This window comes from Anopheles marshallii, chromosome 3 (genome assembly GCF_943734725.1).
Source record: "Anopheles marshallii chromosome 3, idAnoMarsDA_429_01, whole genome shotgun sequence".
NCBI lineage: Eukaryota > Metazoa > Arthropoda > Insecta > Diptera > Culicidae > Anopheles > Anopheles marshallii.
In genome coordinates, this window is record NC_071327.1 from 20,465,972 (window position 1) to 20,491,227 (window position 25,256).

Below are 25,256 nucleotides of genomic sequence, written 5' to 3' on the forward strand. Positions count from 1 at the left end.
AATAGAAAAGGTGTTACGAATAAAAAACTAAATCGCAAAAACTATCATTCCGAATCGATTATATACTTCAATACTTTTCGCAAGTAACATAAAACCTACACATTACCAAACATCAATAAAAATGGTGCAAAATGAAGCGCATAATTAACAGACGAATAAAATTGTACGCAAATAGTGGTGGTGCAAGTTTTCAAAGACGAAAAGAATGGTTAAACGCGGTGAATGTGTATAAACGTGTATGTACAGCTAGAAACACCATCATCGATACAATATTGCCACCAACTGATACGGTAATGATGGAGTTGTTTAATAAATAGAATAAAAACAATGCTGTTCCTTTCCAACTGCCCCAATCAACTGTGGTCGAGCATATGCATATGCCAACTTCTCACGAAGATCAAACGAATGGAGAGCTAAGGGTGGAAAGGAATCCATTCCCGCTTTCTGCAGCCAACTTAAAATGCTAACTTAACTTTGAGTATTTTTTTACGTTTTTACGCTTTTTACAGTGTTTTTTTTTATTGTTTTTTGGTATCATGCAGAAGTTTGTTCTTTTTTTTACATTTTATTCCTCGTACTTTTTTTTTGTTTGTCCAAGATACATGTATATCATTAATGATCAATCAAATTGTATGATCTCAGGTTTGATGTTTTTTTTGTTGTTGTTTGTTTTCATATTTATCATTCATTTAAGGGTTTTTTTTGTTTGTTTTTTTTCTGTTGTACGCTCTCTTTATCTCTCTTATTTTCGTAAAGCTCCCTTTCGATCGTTTCGCTTAAACTTTTGTGTTGGTTGGGTGTGTGTTAAAGATGTACCGATCTTTAAGAATAAACCGACAACGTATGTAACGGAGCAACGAGCTTATTAAATATAGACACATTAATTAATCTAACATCTTCATCTTGCTGCCCCGTGATGGCTACTACTACGTCTGTGTGTTTTTTTTTTCGCAGGTCTTCAACCGAGTACCAGAGTCCGACCTCTGCTTAACCGTTTCAAAACGACACGAGCGTTACAAAATCGATAGAAAGTACTACACAGATCCTTAAGGGAATTGTCGTAATGGTAAACGTTACTTTGTGAAATTGAACTTGCTTTTGTTTTGCTGTATTGCTTATTACTGACCTAAAGAAAAATCAACTTCCCCACCAACAACTATTGTTTGTTTGTGTTGGGTTCGACGTTGTTTGCAGCTCTATGAATATTAACATTGCACGTAGCATCAAATTTACGACTGATTTGAACTTTTTCCCCCCTCACGAATATTAGTACATGCTTTGACAAAAAACCATCTTCTACATAAAACATTCAACGAGCAGCTCGATAGAGCGCGCTCGATTAGTGAAATGATTTCTCGCAGGGTTTTTGTTTGGACGTTTCCTGATGTTAAAGAACAGATCTAAAGCAGCAACACATATACGTATTGTATTGTAATGAAAATCATCAACCAGTTGCACAGAGTGTGGAAAGCGTAAATTTAACACCCGCGCACAACCCCAAACACACACTTTCCTCGAGTGTGCACGTGCCCCCCTTCTGCTTCGCACGCAGTTGTGTTGCGTTTAGTTACTACCGACTACTGCTTAAGAAGAATTGGTGTAAAAATAAATTAAAGAAAATAAAAACATCAACGGTACACACACGCATTATTTTCAGTTTTGGAGACGTAGTCAAACCCCGACGCTCGTTAACATATTCATCATTGACCGCTGCCATCCGCACAAAGACAGGAGCATCCCCACCAAACCTATCCTACTCTTCTAGTTCGCGCCTCGGCAAAAAGCTCTTGCATCACTTCCACTTTAGCCCTTGCATCCCACAGCTCCTTTGGCGGCGAACGATTTTCCGGTGGTTCGCATCTTCGCTGACGGATGGTCAACGTCACGGGAGCGTGCCGCATCCTTGCCTAGTCATTCGACGGTGATCGGCGTCACCGGTGGGAACTGCATCTCATCGTAGATCGGCACCGTAACCTTTACCGGATACTCTACCGCTTCGCGCAGATCGTGACACCAGTCGGAGTCTGCTGAAATGAAACGGTGGCAGGAAAGGAACGAACGGAAACGCATGGAACCAACAGTTGTGCAAAATAAAAATAAACGGTATGCGCATGAAGGAATGTAAAAACAAAAACCAAAAGCCGGAACCGGAATCGAGTGCGAGTGTGTGTGTGTGGGATACAGGATTGATAAGAGAAGTAATACAAGGATCACACAGGACAGTTAGAGAGCCGTTTGAATGAAGGAACAAAAGAAAACCGTGGCCAAAATCAAGATGTGAGGAACAAAATAATAAAAAAAAAACATACGGATAAAGCATAACGATTGTCATGGGGGAAAAGAGAAAAGAAAGAAAGAGATTCACTTTAGAAACGGTTTCATTTGCGCAAGGATCGGACGGTGGATGTAATGATACTTCCTCTCCCTCTCTCACATATGATTTAGGGGAGGGGGAAATTGGGTTTATGGCTAGACTAATGCACTAACCTGACATCCGGTCGGCCGGACGTCCCTTCAGCACGCCCGCATATGTGCCCGGTGCGGGCAGCATCGATTTCGTCATGTTCACGTTCAGGCTGTTTGTATTTTCATCGTTTTCATTGCCAACGATGTCAACCTCTGCAAACGAAAAAAGACGTAGGTCAGGATTTGGACAAGGAGAACAAGAAGATGGAAGGTAACATTCCGATTCCAGCCCGTTTTTCGATTGGTAAAGGGGGTAGGGGGACCGCTCATCCACTTACCGGTAATGCCGTGCAATGGCGTACGGAGATCATGCGCACGAATGAGCTTACATTCGCCACCCTTCGAATCCTCGAAGCTGTAAATGTACAAGAACCCGTCCTCGCACGCCAACAGCAGGCGCGTCTCCTTCTCCAGCTTCGCCATCACACACTCATACCGCAGGCCAGCCTCCGCCAGCTGTATCGTTGCGTACGCCCGGTCCTGCGTAAACACATCCGTCACGACGTTCGTCGGCAGGTAGCTAGTGACGGCTTTGGCCAGAAAGCCCATACCCCAGCCGCCAGCCGCACCGGCCCCATTGGTCGGTTCGCTTCCGTTCGCTTCGTCATCATCGCTCGAGCTGCTGGTGTTGCTAGCGGCCGCATCCACCGCAATGCTCTGGCGCCGTTCCGCCTGCTCGATCGCTTTCGGATCGATCCGGAAGATATGTACGGTTTCGGTGTTCGAGCTCGCCACGACAAAGCTCGCACAGGTGCTGAAGTTAAGCGAGCCGATGCTAACGTGACGCTTTACGCCCCGCCGGAACTCGTGCACCTTCTGGCCGTTCTTCACGCAAAACACCCGAATCACGGTGCCCTTCTCCGAGGCCGTCGCCAGCAGGACGCCGTTGTAGGAGAAGTTCAGCGCCGACAGCGGTGAATCGTGCGCCTTCAGCTTCAACCTGCGCAGCTGGTTGGCCGCGTCAAAGATCTGCAGCTCGCCGCACTCGGTCGACACCGGGTAGGCGAGATGCGACAGCAGCGAAAGCGTACACAGACCGCTCGGGTTCGGCGCCATGTTCTTGATGGAATGTAGCAGTCTCATATCACGGATGTTGTGAATGTAAATACTGTCCACGAGGCATACCACTAGCCGGGATCGGTTCAGTTTCACCGACAGGATCTCCGACGGGTAGCCATAGTTGCAGATCTCCGCCCCCTTCTTGAAGTGACACACCTAAAAGTGAGGAACACGATATATCACACAAGCTGCCGATCGCGAGGAGACCCTCAAGCGTCTGTTAACTGCAACTCACCTTAAGCTTGTTCGGTTCACTTGCGGTAACAACCGCAACGAGGCTGCTACTAAACAGCCGCTCGGCAATCTTTGTATCCTCGTCATGACTGCAGAAGATTTCATCGACACGATCAACAGATGCTAACGAAAACAATCGATATCCCGTCCTAGATACCACGGAGAGCGATCTGGAAACGCAACAAGACAAGAGAAACGGATGCCGTTGATAAGTCTGTAAACATTTGCAGTGATTTAACTTGAATCTTATATTCAGCTGACAGCGTGATATTAATGATCGTCCCCGAGATTGATCATAAACAAACGCGTATCGCAACCGCGTCCACCAACGGCACGCGGTGGAACGACCTGTTGCACAATGGATCTTGTGCGGACAGAATTAACTGCTCAATAGCCTCCTTCTTTTTTTTGTGTCTTCAAACACTTGCTAGCACGATCGTTTGGCTTGTGTACGGTTTTTGTGGACACTTTGTCATGTGGTTTAATAATACATGCACACACACACACAGGCACACATTTTGTCATGCCGAACGCTCGAAAGAAACCAAGTAATGTAAACAGTGGAATTGTTTTCTTTCAACTGCACTTGATGCATTTTAATCGTAACTGCAATCTGTCTATCTACTTATTGCAATGCTCATACGCTCAGGGATATCAGAGCTACGAAGTTAACCTTTGCTTATATCGTCAAAATGCAATTTCTGAGGGTATTTCTTAAATGAATTGCCATTTTCGTTGCCACCCTCTTATCAGCGAGTCATTCTTTACCCATTAATAGCGAAATAAATTGTAACTACGCAATATCATCGAACAAACATTATAACAGCAGTTTGCTTGCCGTCCCGTTCGCACGTACTTTGGCCGGCTCTTTGTCTCACCCGACCAAAAATACGCATGTCCGAAAAGGCAGCAAGAATGCAGAGCGTGAAGCGTGCAACGCAACGGTAAATCATGCACCCGCCGCTGCTGTGTTTCAAATTAAACATGACCTGCTTCTTGCGCACTGCACATTGCTCTGGCGCTGTGGTTTGTGTGCAGCCAAGAACAAAGCTGTAGCTGAACCGTCTTGCCACGGTGGTCGGTGGTGCGGTGATGGTAAATAAAACTCGCCTAAAAATATGCCCCCCCCCCCCCCTCCCCCGTTCCTTTTCACATACAACGAATAAACCACGCTCGATCGGTTTACAAACAAATGCTCTGCGATCTCAGCGCGGTTTTCAATCGGTGTTGCCATTTGCCCAAAAAGTTTGCCAATGTGGTGCTTCATCCCCTTCAACATGTAGCAGCCACAACCCCCCCCAAAACAGAACGCATGGTGGATGGCACTTGTGCGTAGAAATAACATCCACCAGCCGACCCACTGGTCCGACCTCCAACAAGGAGCTCTTCCGTTCAGTGGAAGAGCTATTTTTAAGCTATCACCGTTCCATCCACCGCACGGTACAATTTGTCATCGTCCCTCCGGCGATTGCAGCGCGTGCCGGAACGGGAAGAAGAAACACCAAACAAAACCCCCCAACTCCAACTCCACACCAAAACACATTATATCCCCGCTGGGAGAGCAAGGTCATGACCGAGGTATGAAGGCGAAAGATCAGCAAAAGATCAGATGATCGCAAAACCTACTGTTCTAATTATAACGCGGGCGTGCTGTGACGCAATTGAAAGACACACAGGAGCGTTGGTTATTTTCCATTGGAAAATGACTCCCCGCCCACACGACAGCCGTGATGTGTGTGTGTGTAGAGGTACAAAGAGAAGAGTGTTAAATATGCTCGATCCTTTCCGAACCGAACAACATACGAAGTTCGTTCGCATCTTCTACCGTTACCTTGGAATAGGTACCATCATTAAGATCCATGACACAATCGGCGGCCATATGCTTTTGCTTTTGTACAAGGGGAAATAAACACCTAGCGAGCACCTTGAACCCTTCCTCGGGCACACTGGACCGAACCCTTGAAGGGCATCGTCAATTCGTCTCGCATCAGCGCCCGCCTGATTGGAGATCAGTTATGAGCAAGTTTTACAACAGCTCCGACTCATCCACCAAAAGGGCCCGGGGATCAACTTCGCTTTGTTCTGCTGTGGGTACTACTAATCGACATCGAAGTGTATTTCTCACCCCCCCCCGAAACAAAGCGTGATATCTACGGTATACCGTGTGCTTATCGAGCTGGAATCAGCGACGGCAGTAATCGTAAATCAAATCAAAGTTGTTGCCACTATGTCTAGACGTGTAGGAGAGTCGTCTAACATCTGTAGTATCTCTTTACCATGATAAACGAGTATTCTTTACCGAGTCATCCACATCATCGACTACACACTAACACAGGACGGTGGAACCATCCTCGGACACAACATTCTAATCGCTTACGGGGTTCGAGCTCATTAAAATTCCAATGCGTCACGGTGTGTAACTGGTGACCCGAAGCCCTACCATTAGTCAACAATTAGCACTGCAAAAGCGGACCGTCCATCGTTAAGTTCATTACTTTTTACTATTTGCTCGGGGGGGAGGGTTTTTCCATTTCCGTCCACGGTCCTACGGTTTTCGAGCGGCCCAACTTTCCCCTCCGAGATGACACTGACCTAGCCTAGTGGTGCATTTCCCTTGACGCAGCTGTCACTGGCAGATCGAGAAATGATGATCGGGACTGGAAAAACAACTCTCAGCCAAAAGATGTATCATCGGTTTTTTATCGATCAACTTACTCGCAAGCGTATCGTTGTGGCGTGGTCTGCAGTTAGGATTTTTCAACGATCGCGGGTTTTAATTATCCTTCAGCAATAGTTCCAACTACTCACCGGGAGCAGTAAAAATTGAGCATAACAGACAGTGACCTGCAGGCAGGCAAACATCAGTAGAAGTGCTGAGGACAACCGGGGAAGAAACAGCTCCACTGACAGTTATAAAGGACGCACCAGAAAGATCTCCAGACAACCATCAGACTTCTATCAGCCCTCTAGGCAATCCGGATCGTCATACGTCAAACCGTTCAGACCACCGTTCCATTCCATTCCCGCAGTGACTAGTGGAAACCAAAACCTGGAAATCCACCTTTCATTCCAGTCGCGATTAAGTACACCCCCTCCGGGGAGGATGTACTCCATGATCATTGCCATGCCACACGCACACACACACGAAACATTTACAGCAATTGCTCCAGCTCAATTACTGGAGAAATCTAACGGCGAGCCCCAGCAACAACATTGAAACGGGTGCAATTCCATCAATTCGTTGCGAAACAAACACCAGCACCAAAAGGGGGGGGGGAGGGATGACACCACCTCGAACGATACGATCGCATCTGCCGCTCCGTTCCATGTGTGCCCCGGGATGGTTTTGCATTGCAATTCGAAACATTAGCTAATTGCAACACTTCGGTCTGATCGCTTGCTGTAATGATTGAAGATCGTTCCCTCCGAAACGAGGGGGGGGGGGGCAAAAATGCTGTAAAACTGCTGTAACTATTTTCCTTCATTTTTCGCGGAAAACATCTCACTCGCGTACGGTGGATGAGAACACGGCTCCAAATGGCCTTGATCTTTCGTTCGACCAGGTGTGTGTGTGTGTGAGGGCAACAAGCAAGCGGAACAATTGTTCTAAGCTTGGATATACTTGGCCCTACCGTACCGTAAGGGCTGGCTATTGATGTTTGTGGGCAAAACAAAAAAAAGGGAACTTCAAGCTGCATGTTTTACATGTTGCGGATGTAAAAATATCGCGTACGTGAGATTATTTTTGCGATATTCACATTCCTATCGCTGGAAACATTGTAAAACATGCATCAGTTTCACTGCTTCCACATGAGTCTTATTGATGACCGGTCGCGAATGATTTCATTCGACGTCCAATACCCAAAACCTCCCTCCAAAAGCTTCCACTACCAAATACATATGAGGTAAGCTTTACAACTGTTTGCCATGAGTCGGTTTTTGGACATCGTAAATTGTCGGTTTTATGGCAGCTGGTTTCCACAGGCACTCGCGTTGCACACGGCGAAACAAAGAACGCGCATCATCCAGAGAAAACCTCAGTTTTGAGGCAACGCATCTCAACAGTGCGCCGCGCGTGTGTGTTGCATTATGCCTTCGCGATCAACGGTCATCATTCGACGCTCCCATCCACCGTTCTCTCTCGATGCAGTTTCACTCATCCCAAACCGCCCACCCTCCGCGAGCGGACGTGATGTTCTAAGGTGATCAACTGAGACCACACACTACCAGCCAATCATCATTCCACCACGAAACAATCGACAATGATCGGTCCGGTGGGTGCCTTTCCCTTCGAAGTAGTCGCAAGACTCACACAGCCAACAGCGTCACAAAACGTGCGTGCGGGGAAAGGGAGGGGGGCGATGTGGCCCTGACCGTGTGGGCCCTCGACCTTGGCTAGTGAACTTCCCCGTTCGACACCACGGAAGGTTCCAAGAACAAAAGATACCTTCCGCTACTGCCGCTCCAATGCTGAGATTGCAAGCAGCGCTTCAACATATTCCTGCAAAGATGTCTACAGAACGTAACAGGGATGCTCTGGAAAGGGCCCCCAGTGTTTGGAAGTGCCCATTGTGTTGAGTGGGGGGCTCATGCACTCGAGAGGTCCAGAGGCAAACGGAGCCCTTTTGGGAGGGGAGCAGCGAATGGACGTGACCGGAGTGAACCAAACGAGCAGCGATATCAAACCAAAGCAACCTAAGATTAGTGTGTGGGTTTGGCGCGGAGTACCCAGCACCTACCGAATCAACACAACAGCAAATAAATGCGCGCGACCAAAACGATACAAAACCACACAAAAACCCTGCCAACCCGACCCGGCTGGACAGGTACGCTCGACTTGTCGTCCGTGAAGCGAATTAACCTTGAAAACAGCCGCGGAGATGGAGTCAATCAAGAGGGACTGACTGGCGATGGTGATGGTGGTGGTGGTGATGATGATGATGGGGACAAAGCGCAGGAGGTTGGAAGGTAAGAGAACAGGGGGGGTGGGGGTGGGAGGTGTTATGCACACCACCGTAAAACCGTGTAAAACCACCCTACCACCGTTTCTGCCCCCATTAATCTGACCAGCTGCTCATTTTTCGCCATCGATATCACCTAACGCACCTAGTGACTGATGAGGATGAGGATCTCCAACGTTTTATAAAAGAGCAATAATTATAGACATTGACTAACAATGGGATCATCTCAAAAATTAGAAAGCTTAAGCTTTAAGCCTGTATCTGTCAAATAATCGAGGTACCGGGCTGTATCATTCTGTACAGATTCGTAAAGAACATTGCATTTTGACATAAAGAATGACACAAGGGATCATTTTTGTGAAACTAAAATTAGAGAAAAATCGATGTAAGTTTAGTAATTTGATTTTAATTTCAATGTATTTGAAATAATATACAAGTCTGATTATCAAAATAATCCTTTTTCAGTTCTTTTCGTTAAAAAACAATTGTTTACCTTTTTCGCACACGGGAAATTTGGCCTAACCTGGCTCAGACCAGCGAGCAACATTCTTTGTTTTGACATTTGTTGAGTTTGGGTTTTGGGTACTTGGGTACTTTCATTGAGAAACCAATCTAATCCTTCTTTCCTAGGCTTAACTTGGCTTGCCATTTGTATGGCGAGCTGTAAGCGGATAAGCCTGGAAACGTCAAAACACATACAAAAAAACTGGCTTAGACCGTGATCTACCCCATTGGTAGGGTACTCTGCGAGATCTACTTGATGCGCGTGAATTCTGAAATTGGACAGCTTATTGAACACGAAACTCAAGCAAACAAGAACAAATTTGTGATGGGATTTTTGTTAATTTATTCTTGCAAAATGTCGTCCGTCATCTCTATAAAGTTTAAACAATTCTCCCTGATTGGACATACTCGGGAACTCGGGAACGAATTCAAGAATCTCGAACCTTCCCACTGATGTACTGAGTGTATTTTGGAGACTGCCTGTACCTATATTCTACCAGCAAAAGAAAAAAAACTATTCTCCACTATAAACCCCTTCTCCCCCACTCTCCCCCCTCTCCCCCCTTCCCCTCTCTCACACTCCCACTCCTCATTTCGAAAGCTTAAGCGCAGCAGGTGGATGCATAATCCGTGCAAAATAAAACTAACAGAAACTGCATGTATTCAATCATTCGCAGCGACGGATAAAAAAACCTTGACCAAGAACGGGGCCAAAAACTGAAACGTGGCGGCACGAAAATCACACCAAAAACCCTGCTGGTGGCCCGAGTGTGTTTTGGTGTTTGGCACACTTTAAGCCCGTCGTGCTGGCTACGTGTGCACGCTATCGATTTTTAGTTTCAATGTCAATGCCAACAGCAGCCACCCCCTCCTCCCCCCCGGTACTACCCAAAACAGTCGGAAGGACACATCTTGCAAAAGGGAAGGGAGTCCCCGTTAACAATCAACAAAACAAACCGGGACAGAGAATCGGTCGGGTCGGTGGCGGATGGACCAACCGATCGATTGGTGTTCTCTGCTGGTGCTTCACATCGCCACACATCAAAACCGTTTCCACCGTGCTTGCATTTCGGGCCAGGCAGCAAAGCGTATTGTTCATTCCGTGCTGTACTTTCCGATGCCTTCATGCTTGAAGCGGCTTGGCGAGGCGTTACAGAGCACCGAAATTGGCCTCATAAATAGTGATATCACCGCACACCTTGTAGTGCTGTGTGTCCTTTGTAAGGCTCAAACTACAAGCCCGAACCAGGGTTATAATAGGCGGGGGACAAAAGGCGTTTGCAGCTACTACGAACGAATCGAACCATGCACAACGAACACCTGTAAAACAACCTACTCTGAAGTGCGTGCAACTATGTTGTGCGCATCTGCAAGATTTTACATGAAATCGTTTTAAAGTCCAACCTACACAGCAACCCTTACACCAACACACATTCGGCTGCGAAGTGCAGTGCAATTAACTTCCCCAACATGGAAAGTAACCGCATCCTTGGGATAAAAGGATAACGACATTCTCCAACTGCATGCCACCCAGGGGTACGGAAAGCAAAAAGGCCATCTTTCGAACCATTCTTCAGCTTGGCAAACAAAACACGCAGCACACCAGAACCGAACGCTTTTCGCATTGCCCAGTGAATGCACAGATTATCGATCTGCCGCTCGGATCGACTGCAACCGAGAGCACGGTCCCCGTCGTAAAGGCCAACCCGAAATGCAGCTCTCTTTCCATCTTTCTCTTCTCTGTTTGCCGTTGATAAGACATTCCCCCGTTACTGATTGGTTGTATGCATTTCCTACACAAGGAAAACTGCATTCGGCATGCTCCTGTTTGTCGACTCGAGTCGTTTTTTCGACCCTCCACAATTACTTATGACTTCCGTTCTGGAACTGGTTGTCCTATCTGTAGCAGTATCAACATCCGTACCAGCGTCCACAAATGACTGTGGTTATGGGGTGTCTTTTTTTTGAAAATGGTGCGTACGTGACTGGCATAAGAACTGTAACAAAGTGTAACCTTCGAAAGCAATGGAGAATAGGATCGATCATACCATAAAGGTAGAAAACTTATATCTTAAGACACAATCTGTCTAACAATCGAACAAATATCGAACGGCGAATCGAGGCGAAATTGCAATTTCTTGAAGAATATTTATGAAAACATAATTCATAAACAAATCTTTTCTTTTGTCACTCCCAAAATATCTTATTTTTCAAACAATCTTTTACATGTTTTTTTAATGTTTGTTCACATTTATAAGATATAGAAAACATAACCTAGAAGCAAACAAGTAAGAAAAATGCTTTAACTTTGCATTTGCCGAAAGGACATCAAAGGAAAATGCGTCGAGTTTACATATGTCGGGCAGCGGATCGATCGGATTTAAAAAACAATCAATTCTTCTACATCCAGGCTAGTTTGACTTCTAAACTTTTTATGTAAAGCTATAATAAGTCTCCAAAACGTCAAAATTAGCATTAGGTGAATTTGATTCAGATTCATGAATCAGAATGAATCTTTGAACTTAATGAATGAATTTGAATCTTTATTCCAAAGATTCATGGATTACCCAAGATGTATGAACTACACGCAAGAGCTTGTCATAATCCGCCATTGCTCTGAGGATTCGTGAATCTTTTGAGAGTCGATTCCTGATTTAATTGACTTGTTGCAACTTGCAACAACGTTCATTGTATTGCATTATAAAACACACAAAAAGGACTTCTTTTAGCCATCTTTATTTAGGGGAGCTAAAAAATCACGTCCTCGTTCGCCGGGTTAGTATTTTTGAGTCCCTTTTGACCAAGTCGTTGATTGTCTTAGTTCGTGCATGATCGGTTTCAGCGCTCGATATGGCGTCCTCTAGGGCCAAACAGTCGAAGCTCACTGTCGAATTCGAATCGACCGTTCAACATGACTACTACCATATGAATGACTCTTCTCAAAAGATTCATTACGCACAACAATAGTTAAAACATATAGAGTAAAGCTAGTTGAAGGTATGATTGACCCCAGCTAGTAGGGGGCAGGGTTTGATCACGCCATATCGCGGTACGTAACGATCGTAATTATTTAAGCGTATCGATCAGTAAATGAAATTTAGCAAATATCCCTTTCAACCGATTGCATCATGCACATCACAATCGATTGCTGCACTAAGCTAAACAGCAAAACACGAGCAAGCAACAAAAAAAAAACACACACACACACACTATCACACAAAACAATCCCCGGGGATGGGTATGTCTTTTCGACCTATTTTCTAACCGATACCCACCACAATCATCATCACGGGACGGTTGTTGTTGTATGTTTTGCTTTATTTTCAAACACCGAACCAACCACCACCTCCTGTGGGTTTCGAGACCGACAAACTTTGTGTTTTGTTTGTCTCGCATTTTTTATTTTCGTGTGGGCTCAATCCATATTATACCACGAACCGTAAACATCGTCGACGGGCGTAAACGTACATTTATTTTGCCGACAACTAACAACGAAACAAAACAATGCATCAGCTGTTACTTTAAGACTCCCCCCAACACTCCCCACCCCCTCCCCCCATCATCAGCAACATCCTGCACTTGCACAATGCAGTGACAGCCTCGATGCACTTTGTCTTCCGCTTCCCAACTCCGGCACATTTCTATGGAACACAGAACTGCGGCGCTATCAGTACGCTTCAGCTTGTTATCAATATCGCCCAGTGGAAGAATTGTTACAGCGATATTTCCGTCCGTCTGCCATCATTCTTCTTCCGCACCTCAGCTACCTGTCATGTTTTGCAACTTGCATCAGACATGCACGCATCGATTATCGACCAGAGGTAAATTGATGCCCGTAAATACATTGCTTGCATGTGACGCGCTCGATATCAACAAAAAGGTCGCCAATTTCTTGAGGCAACACGATACCGCATTTTATTTCCATTTTGTTTCCAAAACAAAAATATCGTTGCGGAAAATTATCGAAACCCCACCGCAACTTCAAGTTCAATGTACTGTCATACATATTTCGGTGCAATCGTGATAAGATTGTTTCGGCGCTGTGTTCGCCCCTCGAATGCCCGGCGTGTGGAAGATTGTGAAACAAAAATTGCTTAGGTCATGGTTTGCCAATACGCGGTACCGATGCCAATAACCTCGCCGCAGCGCGTGGAGGAGAAGCACCCATAAATGATCTGCTGGTCGGGAATTCTTCCAGCAACATTCTTACCACCAACTCAGCCAACGGAATGCGATTAACGTGAAGAACGTGCACTTGAACGTGCAAAATCCGTCAAAACAAGCTCCGATCCGGGGATGGTTGGGTATGTGTGCGCTGTGAACCTCTGGCTGCCTGATAAGCGTTTCCTGTATGTACTGGCCGCGGACTAGTGTCGCATGTTAGTCGCGTGATTAAATAAAGAGCGAGCTTATACCGCACGCCATTCACACGCCATCCCATTGCCATGCCACATTGCTTCCGTTTACTGTTGGAGTCTTGGCGTTATATGCTGACTCGCTTACACCGCCATTGTTGCTTATTATCGCTGGAGGAACCTACAACACCTACTCTAATCCACCCAGGAGAGTAACGAGTTTTGAAGGGCCTTCAATTTCCCTCCAACTCCAATATGGAAATGCTTAATACTGATCACTAAACCAGTCAGCCATTATGATCAACAGTAACAACAGCTGACCGGAGTAATAATGACTAAGCACAACGCAAATTCTAGCAAAACCCCCAACTGTCACGATTTGGACAAAACTGTTCGAACGCGACAATACACCCTTCATTACCGCTCCGTAATCGTCCAATTCCGTCGTCGTTGCGACGTTGTAAATAATATTCCCCACACAGCATTAAGGGCTCCCCACACAGCTGGACCCACACATCAGTCAGTGACCTTATCGTGGTGCCACTCCGTCCCTCTTTGCGTCACTTTCCGAAAAAGCAAAGGGCAAACAAAAACACCCATATCAACGGCAAATCAATAGTCCGCCACTTGGCGGCTTGTTCCCCCGCTGGAACCCTGGGTGCGGTGGGGAAGGGTGACACCACCAACACCGCCCCCCAGCCAGCCACGCTGATCCCAGGTTTGGCTTATCGTGACTTCACGACCGCTTATGTTTCCGGGGCCACATAAAACTAGGCCATCACTTGCAACCGAGGGCTTGACGGTCGTGCCATTTCTTTGTCCTCAACCGCACCGGGGGCAATATCACTAAAACCCGTGCTCGAGCAGTGGGACGAAGCGGGGCATGGCAGCACCACAACAACAACTCACCACACCGTCACAGCAATGAGCAATCAGTGGCGAGTCTGAGGCTGACACACGGGGAACAAAAACAGGAACTGGCTTGATAGTGGCCGTTGCAGTTCAGCCGAAAGCCACCGAAAAGAAACTCTCCTTGGGCACGGCTACTGTGTGAGTACGTACCCACAAACACGTCTAAAGGTCGCCCGTGTTGTTCAGCAACTGTGCAAGTACCTCAGCGACAGACTCCGACAACTCCAGCCATTGACATACCTTTGTCGCATCGTTCACTAAAGCTTTAACAACTGTTCCTTATCCTGAAGGCTATTCTATCCTGAAGGCTATATTATCCTTGTTATCCCTGAAGGCTATTCAACAACATGAGAGATCTCGTCTGAACTTGTGTCAGAATTAAAATTAAAGGTGTAGTAAATCAAGGCCCTCAAAGAGAGGCCCTTAAAACCATGTCTGGAACTTGCAACTCAACAGGGATCTCTGATTTAAGCGATAGTCCACCTTTGAGAGATACCTCAGCGCTGAGTACGTACTCGAAACTTACAAACCCTTGCTCTTCAATTGTTCACACGAGCAAACAAAAAAACCTGTTTATTTTCCTTCATAATATCCGTCTTTGGCACATGTGCCAATCAGCTGACTGCAAACACCTTTAGCACCTTGTTATCTAAAGCGCATCAACTGGAATCTACTGGTCAGCGCGGTGCATTACGCGATGACGCGCGCGCTCGCACACATTCGTTATGTAAATCTTGGCGACGAAGTTGCTGCTATCTCCCCCACAACCCCCCCACCCCCCACCCACCCCCTCAGTAACGCCGTGTGTGCAAGGTGATCCACACCGCTACAACTGACGAGCTTCAATTAGGAAGAAGGGTGGTTCATTCCTCCTGCAATCTTCGCCAGTACAAAGAGCCCCGAACGAAGCGAATGTACCAGATGATCGCGGCTATAGTGTATTGCACAGGGTTGTCCCGTGTGGGGGGAAACCTTGTACTTCATAAATTATTAGTATCTGCATCGTATTGACGATTTCAATCCCACCACCTTGCGGCTCCTTCGCATGTCCGTCCCTTCGCTTATCCCACGCCCGTTATAAGCCATGCATCGATCGACCTGCAGCACCCTCAAAAGCAGGTCCAGCTCTTTGTCCGTATCGTGGCTGTCCGCGCACCCTCCCCACCCAATGTGCCTACGGGGAGGGAGGTGGTTGTGTGCCATTTAAAAAACCTGTTCCCAGCATTACGGTCGACTCAGTCGCATCAGCTGGCCGTCCGCAGCGAAAGCCAACGGAATTCAGTGGATCAGATGCGCGGTGTGGGCAAGCGCACTCACACGCTCATCTGCCCAATCCAATTCTACCATCAATGCAGGTCCGAGCGGGTGCAAGGCAAGGTACAAACTGCAAAATCCGTACTTATTCTTAGATTCCTGTGGAGCGCAAACAGTGCAAACAGCTGAGCTTCGAGGCACGTCCGCAACGGTAATAGCGCATGTACAACCTGCACCCCACCCGATGTGAGCGGTTGCAAGTGTTCATCATCGGCACGAGTTTTCTCTGCTTGGAGTGATGATGAAATACCACCCCAATACACACACACACATTCGGGGCGGACATGCAATTGACTCGCGTGATGTAACTCACATGAAACCAAATGGGATGGACGCGCCACTTGTTAGACCACCCTTTGCCCACCGGCAGCGGCTACCCTGAGTGTCTCTTTTCCCTTGATGATCACAAAAATTAAGCCAATTCCCCTGTTGCACGAGCCGCATTTTGAATGCCCTTCAAAACGTAACCACCACACAACCCAGCACGGAGGGACAGAACATTCGGCGAGCTCATCTTTTGCACACGCCAAGAACTTATCCCTTGGTAGGCCCCGGGGGAGGGAGGTGGGGGGGGACAAAGTCTCGCGCCAACTACCTCGAATCGCGCACCGAGATCTAGAATTACCTTCCCATTTATCTTCGCTGTCAGCGCAAACGAAGCAAACGACCAACCTCTTCCCCGCGGTAGCCCTCCCCCTTTCTGACCACGGGTCAGTCCAATTTAAATTCTAGCTCATCATGATTTCATAATCACCGCCGCGCTGCTGGTGCAACGCGGGACACGCTCTTGTGCACCGAGTATTATGATCCCGTGCTGGCGAATCCAATTTCCCGCCTGCTAAGTTAGATGGGATTTTTCCTTTACCCAGGCATACGATAACAGAAGAGGACGCTCTACAGTTGGATTGAGACGGAGTTGGAAACATCAAGACATTCGTGCCCCACACCAACAAGCGAGTTGCTCGTAGGAATGCGAATCGAACCCATAATGGGTACGGGGTTGTGTGATTCCACCGAGGATCGATGCAGTACGCGTCCACAAATGTCATATCCGCTCACCAATTTGGAAGCTCCGTCCGTTGTTGCACCGTTGTGACGCAAATGCATGGTCCAGCCCAATGGCAAAATACATTCGAAAAACCAGTACCACTTGTGTTTCATCGATCAATCAAACCTTAAATGAAGAAATGACGAAATCTTATTAAAATTTCCGAACATCCATTGCCTGCTTCGATTTAACAGACCGACGACTGCATCACGTCGCACTTACCAACACACGTTAAATAAACAACCGAAAACACTAAGAGCACTCGCGCCAAACTCGCCTTGACTTCGAGTGAAAAGATCGATACATAACATAAAACCAACAATCCAACCTGGCCGGTAAAGGGGCGGCCCGTGTGTTCTTGGGTGTGAAAAGCGTGTGCGTGTAATTTTCACCCAAAACACAACACTATCCATGGGCGGCCCCCAAGTACGCCCAGGCGTCAGTGTGGTTGTGCAGCGAAGGAGAGGGGTTTAATTTGGTTATTAACGATCGTGAGGATCGTGATGGTACAAGGTGATACCACAACGATTTCTGAGGTATTTCTCATATAACATGAAATTCTGATAACTTATTGCAATAAATAAGCTATAGTTCGGGTAACTTTTTGAAAATGCCATCGTTCAATCGTTCTGCTCCAGACGCTTCACACACAAATCGGTATCGGTATATCGGCATTTTCCATCCATTTCTTGGGTGTTTTGGGTTGAATGGTAGCGAATTCTCGGTTCTCAATGTTGGCCTTAAGTTGTTGAAGTGTGGTTGATTTATCACCAAACGGCTCTACGCTTCTGATATCCCGAAAATAAATCTTAATGTGGATCAAGGTCTAAATTGTACTGAGCTGACGGCTTTAAAACAGAAAAAAAACATGGCGATCTGTCACTTTGTTTGTCAAATTATATTCAAACAACTTCGTTTACACCCTGTACTAGCGATTGGAAATCAAACTAATTTGAAGGATTTAAATCTGAGTCGATGAGTTAGAATAAAGATTCAACTCTTTAACTCGCTAATAAAGATTGAAATAATTTTTCCAATTTGTATCAGCCACAGCAAAGAATTAATTTTAAAAGCAAAACACTCTTGTGTTAAAATAACTCATGTATGAATCAAATCATTACTTAAATCATAAGTTGAAAGTTGACTTGAAGAATTCAATCCTCAGCTAACTCACTCATGAGTTAAATCATGCTTTCATGTTATTTGAAACGATTTAAATCGCAAAAGAGTTATAAATGCTTTTGTTGGCAATTTGAATTAACTCACTCACTCACTTGAGTAAGGTTTAAATCATTCTGTCATTCTGAATCATTATAATTATCCTTATCATATTATAAGCAGCAACACTAAAAATTGCTCAAACTGTAAGAGAACAAAAATCCACCGTTTGATCACGTGTTCGAGCGGGGATCTTTCCATTGCGCATAGGGATGATCGTGGCGCATTAAAAATAAAACAGCGTCGTTTTGATTATGTTTTTAATTTCAGTGATGACATCGCAAGCTGATGCGCGAGTGTGTGCGTGATTTAGATTTCGCGATCGTGCGCGAGGTTCGTCTCTTGATTCATTCTCTTTTACGCATTACTTTCTACACAATCATGGTGGCCTAATGTTTTGACCACAGCGTCAAGACCATGGCGTCCTCCACCAGCCCACAACCATCATCATCATCATCATCATCGATGATCGGCACAACATTGGTCCGTTTTATGTTGCGCTTTGTTTTGTATTTAGATGCGCACGTCCGCTTTTCCTCCACAATGTAGCAGAAGGGCGGGGTGGGGCTGTAGCAGCAGTTGGTGGTGGTTGTGGGTTGATGGTTACGGGATTGTTTTTTTTGCGCTTTTACTTCCTTTTCACCTTCTGCTTTTCGTATATACGCAGCCCAGAGAGAGGGCCGTTCGCTGCCGGCCAGGGCTATGACGCAGAGTTCAACGATTTTTGTTGTGCTTTGTTTAAGGTCTGGTAGAGTGGTCATGTTTCCGATACGATTTCACGTTATAAACAACCCCTCTTCACGGTGCTACGGTGGGGGAGGGGGAGTTGGGTTGGTTAGCGGATTCCGAGTTGTTTCGTTTTTTTGTCTGTCTCTTTCCCCTAACTGTGCATTGGTTTCTAGAGTGCTGAAGAAACTCAACACACGCAAGACCATCGCACGGGAGCGCGAACACACACACTCATAAAACAACCATTTCTTAGAACAGTGTAGGGCCATCCCCGTTAACGGCGATGTCTAGTGTTTCTTCAATTATCGATGTACCTTTAATTGCCTTCCGTTCGGCACGATAGCAGGCGCGCTTTGTCTCGGTGCAAAATAAACTGTCTGTCCGGGCCTGCGCGTACAGGGTGTTCAATAAGTTCGAGTACATTTTCAAAATACGATTTAAAGTAAAATTTTATTAAGTTAATTAAATTAAAAAAAAAAAAACAAAACAAATTAGAACCTATACAACGTATTTTCATAAAAAAAAACCAATACTTCGTACTTCTTTTAGAGCTTCACACGTTGTTCGGGCCGGAAGCAAGCGGCTCGCACGACTTCCTTGGGAATTTTGTACGATATTTGAGAAGCATCGTCTTGAATTGGTCCAAATCGATGTCAAAATATTCGTTAAGAATTGACATTGTACAGAAGTAAAAGCCGATAGGATTCGAGTACGGGCACCAAAAAATCGATTAAATCGCTTAGAAACCAGGTTTGCAGAGATCATCTCCTTCGAGACTTCGAAAACTGGAGCCAAAACAAACAAACAAACGTGGATTTGGCGTTCTTTTTCAAAGAATACCAAATAGAGTGGCCGCTTTTGGCGATCTTCGTATTGGATTAAGCAATTGCTATTCCCTTCATTTTTGTGCTGCTCCCTCCTAAAGGACTGACAGAAAGTCAACACTCTGAACATTTTAGAACGAAAGTGCGTAGTAAAAACAGATAACAACATCAGAACAAAATATGAACATGGGACAAACATAATGACGCGTAATAGACAATGTAAATGTGTATTAGAACTTATTGAACACCCTGCACAGACAGACAGGAATTACAGTACGTGAAACAAACACTTCTAGTGGTGACATCAGAAAGAACAGCTTTAACAGAGCTCACAGATATATGTTTTTATGTCAACCAAATACTTTATCCATCCGAGTCAACATAGAAGCCACATTTGCATGAATTAAATTCCCTTTTCTATGCAGCGAACCACGATCATTTAATGACAAGGTAATGTTAGAAATCTATTGCCACAGCTGACTGTTCAGGGGGCTCGCTGACGAATGGCACCAACAATGCAGTGCACAACAACTGAGGCAAAATAAAGCTGCAGATGCAAATAATGCTCTCGTCGTCGACACTCGTCGTCACGGTTTGTTGGAAAAGCTACGATAAATCACAGATGAAAAAAAACTACCCCCTGCTGCGCATTATTAGCGTTTCAGTACCGAACTATGTCACGGGAAATCGACGTGCAGAGATATTGCCGTGAAACCCCGTAATTAAATCTTGTAGGAAGAGTTATTATTCGATATTTACCTACCACCCTGCTAATGGCTGATGGTTGATTGTTTAGTTCCGATACTTGAGTGCGCATGTAAAGTTTTACTTGTTCGTTGCTTGTAGCTGAAATCCGTTTCCATGGGAGATATGCAGAGCCTGCCCAGTACTTCATGGAGATCTTTAAATGGATCGACTCGAAATACCCAGCCAACCCATGTATGAGCAAGCTTCAATGGTAGATATTCCGATTAGACAGTCTAAATGTGCGAAGTAATCACATAAATATTGTTTTATGCTCTCCAAGCATATCGGTGCCCAGAATTTCATGGCGATCTTCGAACCGACTGACTTGAAATACCTTCGAAATTAAATCGCAAAAGCACCCCAATTCTCAACACTTATCAACCGTTGGCGCAAAGAACTCATTGCACTCTCTAGCGGCCCCAATAGCTCGGAACGGGGGTCTCTCTAAGCCTATGTGCGCCATAATGTATTCATGGCACTATGCGCGGACCATTAAATGGCCCGTGTGCTAGCGTACCGCGTCTGTTTGTATGTGGTTCGGTCAGCATTGCCGCCACCTTTACCCCGCCCCCCTCCCCCCTCCCCCCCCCCCTGCCTTCTTCTAAAAGTGCAGCCTCTAACTAAAAACGCTTCAACTTTAACTGAATTCTCCACGCAGGGGCAAGAAAGAAAAAAAAACAACAACTATCGGCGCACAAAACGTGCCCATTTGACGCAGCTGATTTCGCTTCGCACCCCCCCTCAAAACTTCATCCCCTCCCTTGGGGGTCGCACCGAAACCACTTGAGCCGAAGGCAAACAAAGGCCTTGAAGCATCGCACGCACACACACGCGGTACGATGACGCGCAAATGTATGTCATCACCGTCATCATCATCATCATCATCATCGCCATCCTGCTCAATCGTCTGCCGTTTGAATCGTACCGAGTGGGGCAGCTTGGTTTTGACTACGGCTAGGTCTTGTAGGCATTGTTTGGAGTTTCAAGCAACCAAATGAGCCCAAGACGCTGGGCGCGCTCTGACGACGCATAAAGGGGAAGACCAGATATTTTGTCACCAGCACCAGCTTTTTGGCGCTTATCGAAGGAAAAAGCTGCGTGGGTCGTCGCGATATATTGCGTATGTGGGGACGGCTGGTGCGTACTATAAACGAGGCGTAAACAAACCTCCACTTCGCACTCGGTTAGAGCGCAGCAATTGCTCTCGCTGTGTTTCTGCCAAGCAATGCGTAGTAAAGCGTTACATTACGCATGTTTGCTTAAATGCTGTTACTCAACACCAAGTTTACTGTTCCTGCAACACAGAAATGCAGCGGGCAATGGGTCCTTTAACGGCCCTACATTTGTGTGAGTGTTGCATTGTATTAAATGTGAATCGAAAGCAAATATTATTGGGAACTTCAACTTTTTACACAATTTTATGGCAAATTAACCGTTCTACAGCAAAACAGACTCTTGTCCTATGAGCCCAACAATAAGTCAAGCACATTTATGATTATCTCGACTAGAAAGAAGCTTACTCCAGTAAGATCGTTCTAAATCGATTGAAACAGGAAGTAGTCGAATGTATGGACTTTACGATGAAATAACTAGAAATTCCAATAAACTATTCTGCAACTATTTTTTGACCAGAGCAGAAACAACTCAACAGAGCCTTCTGGTAATGAAGATATATTAACTGATGTCTAGTCTCATGTTACGATTCTAGCCGTTATTTTTTTAATATCCCCTTCACAATAATTCCCTCGATTTGATAAGGCTCTCTACTGACGATGATTCCCCATTTAAAACTCAGAAACAGCTAACTGCTATCAGGTATTATTTACTAGAAACTAACATAATAGTTAAATAATATTAGAAAACGTTGTGAAAACTTAAACCCATTACAAACTAATGGGAATGTTAATAAATTACGATTCATATAAACAAAATACAGCAATGCCTACTTAAAAGGAACTGTCCGACGTTTGAACTGTTCGATCGTTCGATTTATGGTGCACGGTTTGTTTAGATTCATGTGCCAGAAGCGTGTTGCCTGATGATCTGATGTGTTGTGTTTCACCAACTGTAGAGGCAGCGAAGGAAGCCAAACAGCTCGATTGCAACATAAAGAAAACGACCTATGCTGGGGGTGCTGTTGTGGTCGGTTCGCTTCAGAGTTCATGTTTGAATACACACACACACACACAGTGATGGCCTTTTTTTCCTGCTTCCACCGACAGCAAACGGAAAAGCACACCACCGAAAAAGGAGGCCAACTACAAATTGGCCCCCGCTCAGCTGATGACACACACAACGCAACGCACACAGCCCGCGCGCACTCTTCCGTTGGGGCGCGTTCCGTCCCGCAGCTTCCGTGCGCATCCCACCCAATACCCTTCTAATGCTGCAAACGCCCCGTAACAGCGCGTTAGCCAGATGTAAACAAAGAGAAAATGTTGTTTATGCCACTCGCATACGCGCTCACACACACACACGAACGCGATGATGATGTTGCGTGTACACACACACGATGGATGGGTGCAAGTGTGTTGGTGCAAGGTTGACTAACAATTACTTCCCCTTTTAGTTTTCTTGAATCTTCATGGTGCGCGGTGGAGCTTAGACGAACGGTTCAAAATTTAACCAACAATTTCATCAGCTTAGCTAAAGTATTGACTTTTACGCTTCTACCACCACCAATTCACACGTCCCCACTCATGCGGAATCATAATCTTTAGTGTGTATGCATTGTACTACCATAGCAAAACAGGATGATCTCAGTAACACCCTGAACCTCAGATAGGTTGATGAGGAAATGGTAGACAACTCTAGCAACTCACAGGCACATCATAGCAGGCTCTATTTTAAGTACCAGCAAATATTCCAGTATTTTCAATTCTAACAAAAACTAACGCTAATGACTAATTAGATAATTGAGGTAATTGTGGCGTACACTACAGCACTACGTAACGCAGTGACTCATTGTTGAAGGCCCGCCACACACAAAAGAATACCAAATTGGGCATGCCACAGTGTGTACGATAACAATAGGCAGAATAAAATATTCAACTCATGTTGCATTCTACACGTAAAGAGATTTCTTATGACGATGCACTCGCTACCTTCAAGTAGGCCAAGTTGTTTGAAGGAAGTTTGATTGCAACTTGTATTAACCCAGCTAGATTCTGATAGCCTTTAAATGCAAGACCATGCCCAGAGACACTCGGGCTCGCTCTACAGCTGGCAACGCAATCAATGTTGCTTGTAAGTCGTCCGTCGATTATTGCTTCAATTAAGCACCATTAAAGAGTTGATATTTTCAACAAGCAAAGCAACAAAAGTATACAAAAACGCAGCACCATATAAGGTGCAAGCCTCGGTCATATGATTGTGGTTGGTGTCATCGCCAGGTTGCCCATGCACAAACAATACACTATGATGTCCGTCTCACCTCCCGCCCCTCCAATACCGTGTGATTGTTTCGCTCCCTCCCCCAGAACTCGCGTTCCGTGATAAACATGGTGAAACAATTGCAAGGGCAATAGAAGGTCACGGTGAACTTGAGGAAGATTTAAAGTGTTGAATAAAAGAGAGAATGCTTCACATATGAAAACGGCCTACTTTAATAGTCGACCAAATATTGCATCCTTTGTTGCTAAGGGCAATGAACTCAAGGTACTTGATTACAGAAACAAATCCCGCATTCCCACCGTTGCAGCAGTTGGCTTAATATTTGTTTAACTTATCAGCACAGACGAAATGCATATCCATAATTGAAGCCTTCGTAACACTTGTATGACAATTTCGTCAATATTTCATCATCCGTTTTAAAAATGGCTCATCGTTACTAACACCCCCACCTACTTTGCTCTTCACCCTCAACCTCCCTCTCCCCGCCCTCTCCTTCCTACTGTACCACACACACACACACCTTTTCACCCCCTTTGGCACCAGAGCCAACAATATCACGCTAAAAAAACGAAACACTACAAAGGTTTCACAATGAACCCCCCCCCCACACCCCCGTTCCACAAAAAGTAAAATAATTACGGAAGTATTTCCTTTTCTAATCACCCAATATTTAACCCCCCCCCCCCCCCCCCCCCACCCCCCGACACACACACTTGCATAACCACACAACTAAACAAACGCACACGGAGACAACAGGTAGCTGCAGTGCAAGAAATGGCAGGCGTTGGAATCCCTTTATTACAAAGGAACGGATGCACACATACGTGCACACGCACACACACAGTCTTCTTCTTCTGCAGTCGACCCCAGCCGTGCGTTGTCGTGTGGAGTGTGTTGTGTTTAGGAACCATTTAAACGATGTTCTACTGTAGAATGCACGAAAATATCTCTCTCCACCAGGGTAGGAAATTCGTGCCAATTTGAAAACGACACCAACAAATTTAAACCCCCCACTTTGTTAAAGGGCAAACAACTCGAAAAAAATAAAACAAAAACCTTCACAATCGCACATACACACACACACGCATATGACGTCACACGCTGTCAGCCTCAGGTGGTAAGTGGATGTAAAAACAAAATTGCCAAAAACAATTTGCTACTTACGTATAGTCTTGATTAAAGCTTATAGAAAATCCACCATTTTTGCCGAAACATTTCTGACTTATATCACTCATTTAAACGATTTGGCGCGTAGGTTTACACGAACGTAGAGGAGGTTTCACACACAGGAAATGCCACCAAAAAAAATTATTATATGTCCTTTTTTATCGGTTCTGCTCGTTCGCTAGTGTGGGTGTGCGTGTTCCGCTGCTTCGTTTCACTATCTGTGCACGCACGCAAATGTGCACGCGAGCGATTGAGTATCCTTTAAACGATTTTCACAAACTGTGCGCAGCAAAGCAGCGAGAACGCACCCGCAAGAGGAGCAAGA

The 25,256-nt window shown here is 45.5% G+C and overlaps 1 protein-coding gene across 1 annotated transcript; it reads right to left on the bottom strand.

The window, feature by feature from the left end:
* Positions 1-1,911: 1,911 nt before the first annotated feature.
* Positions 1,912-24,999, bottom strand: LOC128713846 (WD repeat domain phosphoinositide-interacting protein 2-like). Its single transcript, XM_053808717.1, has 5 exons — positions 24,929-24,999; positions 3,761-3,929; positions 2,745-3,681; positions 2,488-2,619; positions 1,912-2,027 (listed from the first exon to the last, which is right to left on the bottom strand). The coding sequence occupies exons 1-5, from the start codon at positions 24,997-24,999 to the stop codon at positions 1,912-1,914; spliced, it is 1,425 nt and encodes a 474-aa protein (XP_053664692.1).
* Positions 25,000-25,256: the final 257 nt, after the last annotated feature.

Bases quoted from the DNA above. Each gene is read 5' to 3' on its own strand.
- LOC128713846 (XM_053808717.1), bottom strand. From the start codon at position 24,999: ATGAGTGATATAAGTCAGAAATGTTTCGGCAAAAATGGTGGATTTTCT. The intron at 3,930-24,928 runs GTAAGTAGCAAA...TTGCGTTTCCAG, and splicing joins AGCTTTAATCAAGACTATAC to ATCGCTCTCCGTGGTATCTA. The intron at 2,620-2,744 runs GTAAGTGGATGA...TTTCGTTTGCAG, and splicing joins GCCATTGCACGGCATTACCG to AGGTTGACATCGTTGGCAAT.